This window comes from Asparagus officinalis, chromosome 7 (genome assembly GCF_001876935.1).
Source record: "Asparagus officinalis chromosome 7, Aspof.V1, whole genome shotgun sequence".
In the NCBI taxonomy this organism is placed as follows: domain Eukaryota; kingdom Viridiplantae; phylum Streptophyta; class Magnoliopsida; order Asparagales; family Asparagaceae; genus Asparagus; species Asparagus officinalis.
In genome coordinates, this window is record NC_033800.1 from 109845818 (window position 1) to 109849634 (window position 3817).

At 37.3% G+C, this 3817-nt stretch overlaps 1 protein-coding gene across 1 annotated transcript in view; it reads right to left on the minus strand.

Moving 5' to 3' along the window:
• LOC109850178 (myb-related protein 308-like) overlaps positions 1-972 on the minus strand; it is a 1340-nt gene extending 368 nt beyond the window's left edge. The window contains exons 1-2 of the mRNA XM_020420123.1: positions 627-972; positions 1-96 (exon numbers count right to left, since the gene is read on the minus strand). The exon at positions 1-96 is cut by the window's left edge and continues 368 nt beyond it. Coding sequence (XP_020275712.1) covers positions 1-96; positions 627-883 — 353 coding nt within the window. The 5' untranslated portion in view covers positions 884-972. The remainder of the gene's footprint in view (positions 97-626) is intronic.

Consider the following 3817-nt stretch of genomic DNA (forward strand, 5'->3'; position numbering starts at 1 on the left):
CCTCGGCTTAGGAGCTTCCGTCTGATGTGCGTGTTCCAATAGTTCTTGATCTCGTTGTCCGTCCTGCCGGGTAGCCTACCTGCTATTAATGACCACCTGTACGCAAATATATCATGCCTTTCTTTCATCCCAACATTTTTGAAGTGTATAGTTTTGGGATAGCAACAAAAACTCTTTACCTTTAAAAAATGTTACACACATTATACCAAAACCATTTGTCGAATTGGTGGTTATCTAAAAAAAACTTTGTTAAAGATTGCAATCCCTCAACCTTGTTCGATAAATTATTTTGGTGCCAAACTATATTTGGGATCGATTATTATATAGCTACTTCGTTAATTATTTATATATCGCAGAACCACAAGGAAATAACTGGGAAGGACATGTGTAGCGTTTCATACTTAGTCTCAATGTTCAAAAGAAGCGCTCAAGTTTTAATGCAAAGAAAGCAGATCTTAAATAAAATCCTCTGCCGATACGTACTTACGAACAGGTTCAAAATAATTGTTGCGTAAAATAATTAAAGCTTTCCGCCCACGAAAGTAATAGCTCAAAATAACATTATTTTCGTGATTAAAATATTAAATATTATCAATCAATACGGAGAGACATGTTCGATTGCTTACTTGTTGCCAAGGAGGCTGTGGAGGTTGATGATAAGATCATCCTCCTCTTGTGTAAAATTCCCACGCTTGAGATCGGGCCGGAGGTAATTAATCCACCGCAGCCGGCAGCTCTTCCCGCATCGAACGGCAGCCTTCGGCAGCGACCGCCAGCAGCCCTCGCCGTGGGCCCGGATGTGGGCGATAAGCCGGTCATCCTCTTCCTTCGTCCATGCTCCTTTATTTGTATGGGCTTTCTCACAGCACGGAGACCTCCCCATGCCTTGTGTTTTATTTTTCAGATTTTTTTGAGGTTTTTTTCTTTATGGGTTTTTTTTTTTCGGATTTGGGTTGTGGGGAGGTGGTATCAGAGGGGGGGATTTATAGGAGTTTGACTGTTGCGGGAGTAGATCCAAATGAGTGAAGAGGTGGTGCTAGTTGGAGGAGGTGGGGCAAGCTGAGGTCTTCTAGAGGATGAGTTGGTGAGAAAAAGGTTGCAACTACTTACATTAGGAGGGAGGGGACGTGGGGTACTCAAAATTTTTTTTTTTTTTATTGGAGTAGGATATGTTGTTAGTTATGTTAGGAATAGATCACGATTAGTTGTGTATTACTGAAGATTATTGAAGGGGTGAATTTTTCAACACTATTTTTAACCTTTTGAGAGGAATCTCTATACGATATACCAAATTTTGTTTAAAAAAAAACTTTTTAAATTAAAGAAAATTAACTTGAACTTTTAAAACTACAGAAATATGGCGTGTACTACTAGAGGTTGTTCCTAACATGTTAACAAATCCCATAATGATCTAAATATCCTCGGCAGTAAATAAGCGGAGAAAGTAACTAGAAATTATATAAAGTACATAAGGTCAAGATCGTTGATGAATTTTTCTCATGGGTCTTATTGCACTTTCCCATCAATTAAACCAGCTCCACCTTAACTCTGGCACATCGCGTCCACTAGTACAAAACAGGACATTCCAAACGGTTCTCGTAACCGTTTGGACCGTTTAGGATAACAAAACCTAAACGGTGGAAACCGTTTAGGTCATAAGAAGATCTCAAACACTGCAACCCAACCGTATTAACAGATTGGGATGTTTAGCCCAAACGGTTTAAACCGTTTGTGGTGTTTTAATTATTATTGTTTTAAAAATAAAACATATCTTTTCTCCGTTCTCTCCCTTAACTAAACCTGCTTCACCCCAAAAATTTCCCTCAAACTCCTAAATCTCCACGTCTTCTCAAATCCCTAACCCCAATCTCTCGTTCGTAATCAGATTCATCAACCCCTTCCACCTCCCTCATCTAGCCCCTCGAAGTCCGACCGCGGCTGCCAACATACCTCCTCCTCCTCAATGGGGTTCTCGCTCCTCATCGGTGACGCCGACGCTGTAGCCAATCGCTCTGAAGTGAGACAAACAAAGCAAATCATGATGGTTAGGAATATGTACACACTACGCGGTCAATAAGTTTTGCTAGGATCAGCAAAAGAAGGACATTTTTTTAGTTTTACTTTATTATTTTTTATGAACTATAAGATTGCGTCTGTGTTTTCTGTTTGTTCTACCATATATATTGATATTTTTATTTATCATGTCTTTATTATGGGAAAAGGAACTGGGAAGACCTCCAACTAAAGCTTAAGTGTTCATTGAGACACGTAGAGAAAAGAAAACACCGCAAGATAAAGCAACAATTGAGATGATAGTAAGAATATGCCACTTTATTTTACCATGTAACTTTTGTAAAACATGCATATCAACTAAATATAAATGTTGCTAATGTAGGGTATTTTAGAAGAACTCAAAGATCAAGACGAACTTGATGATGCATGGGATCACCTTATTGGGAGGGATGTCACTAAAATTAATGCTTCAAAACAAAGATAAGAAAATTGTTGATCCGCTTGAACAAAGTCTCACAGTCTATTGTTCAAACTATATCACAAAAGATTGAGCATGAGTTGACGAAATTTTTTGAAATGCAATAGGCAGATCTGGTTCAAGGTTTCGCCGAACTCTTGCAAGAAACATTTGGACAACAAATTGATCTGGCTGCTATTGCAAGAATTTTAGCACGGATGAGATCATCTGAGGAAGCTAATAGTGCTCCAGATCATGTTCATGCCCGATCCTCTAGAAGAAGTCATTATCCACCTAATGAGGTAATTTTCCTATTGTTATATCTCTCATTTTCTCATTTTTTTTGGAATGATTAGTGCTGTGACCCGGTTGCTAATTTGGAAGTTTGTGACTATCATTTGCTGGATTGAGATCCTTAGTTTGTTCCTATTATGTTAGTCATGTATATAAAATGGGATATTCCAAGAATTTTGGAGTTTTGGTGTAGTATAATGTTAGTCGTTTGATATGGTTTTGTTTCGCCTTTGCCATTTTCTGTGAGATAGTGGTGGGTAAATTTTATATTCCTATGTAGATTTAGAGTAGGAGGATAATCTGGTTTGTCGATGAATGATACTCTAAGGATATATTTTATATTCATGGAGAATATCATTTCTATATAGAGATAGCAAAATATAGATCACGAAGTACTTAAAATCAAGGTGTCACTTCTAGGACATACAAGTCAAAGGGAAGCTTAGTGTTCTCTAGTGTCGGAGCAACTGTTGTTTAGTTTTAGATTAGACAATGTGAATACATAAATTCAGTTCTATTAGGCTATCTCCCGAGCTATACTATTATTTGATAATTTCCTCTATCAAAGTTTTTCGGACCTGCCTCTCTGGCCTTGTTCTCCATTAATTATAATTCAATCGCTTCTTAACTAGAGTATTAGCAACCTCTGTTGCACCTGATCAACCTATTTCGATTAATTCTCTCCATTCACTCTAAATAACAGTTCACCTTTCTGCCTCATTTTGTTCTCATTAGGAGTAATATGTAATTTCTTAATCTTTTTTCTTAGTACATTTCTCTCATTCATCATGGCGTTATGATCTCTGCTATACCCATTTCCTGGCATGTTTCGTGAATGTTCAATATGATCCCTAAAGCGTTGAATTATAGCATTATATTAGATCCTTGGAACTTTATGATATTTTATGAGCACATAGGACCATCTTCATTAAATTTGATAAATTATATCGCACATCAATTTCATCATCTTAATGCACGGTGGATCCAAGAAATTTTATGGTATTCTTTGACCATCAACCAACACCCTATGCTTATTCATTCTCATATGCTTAT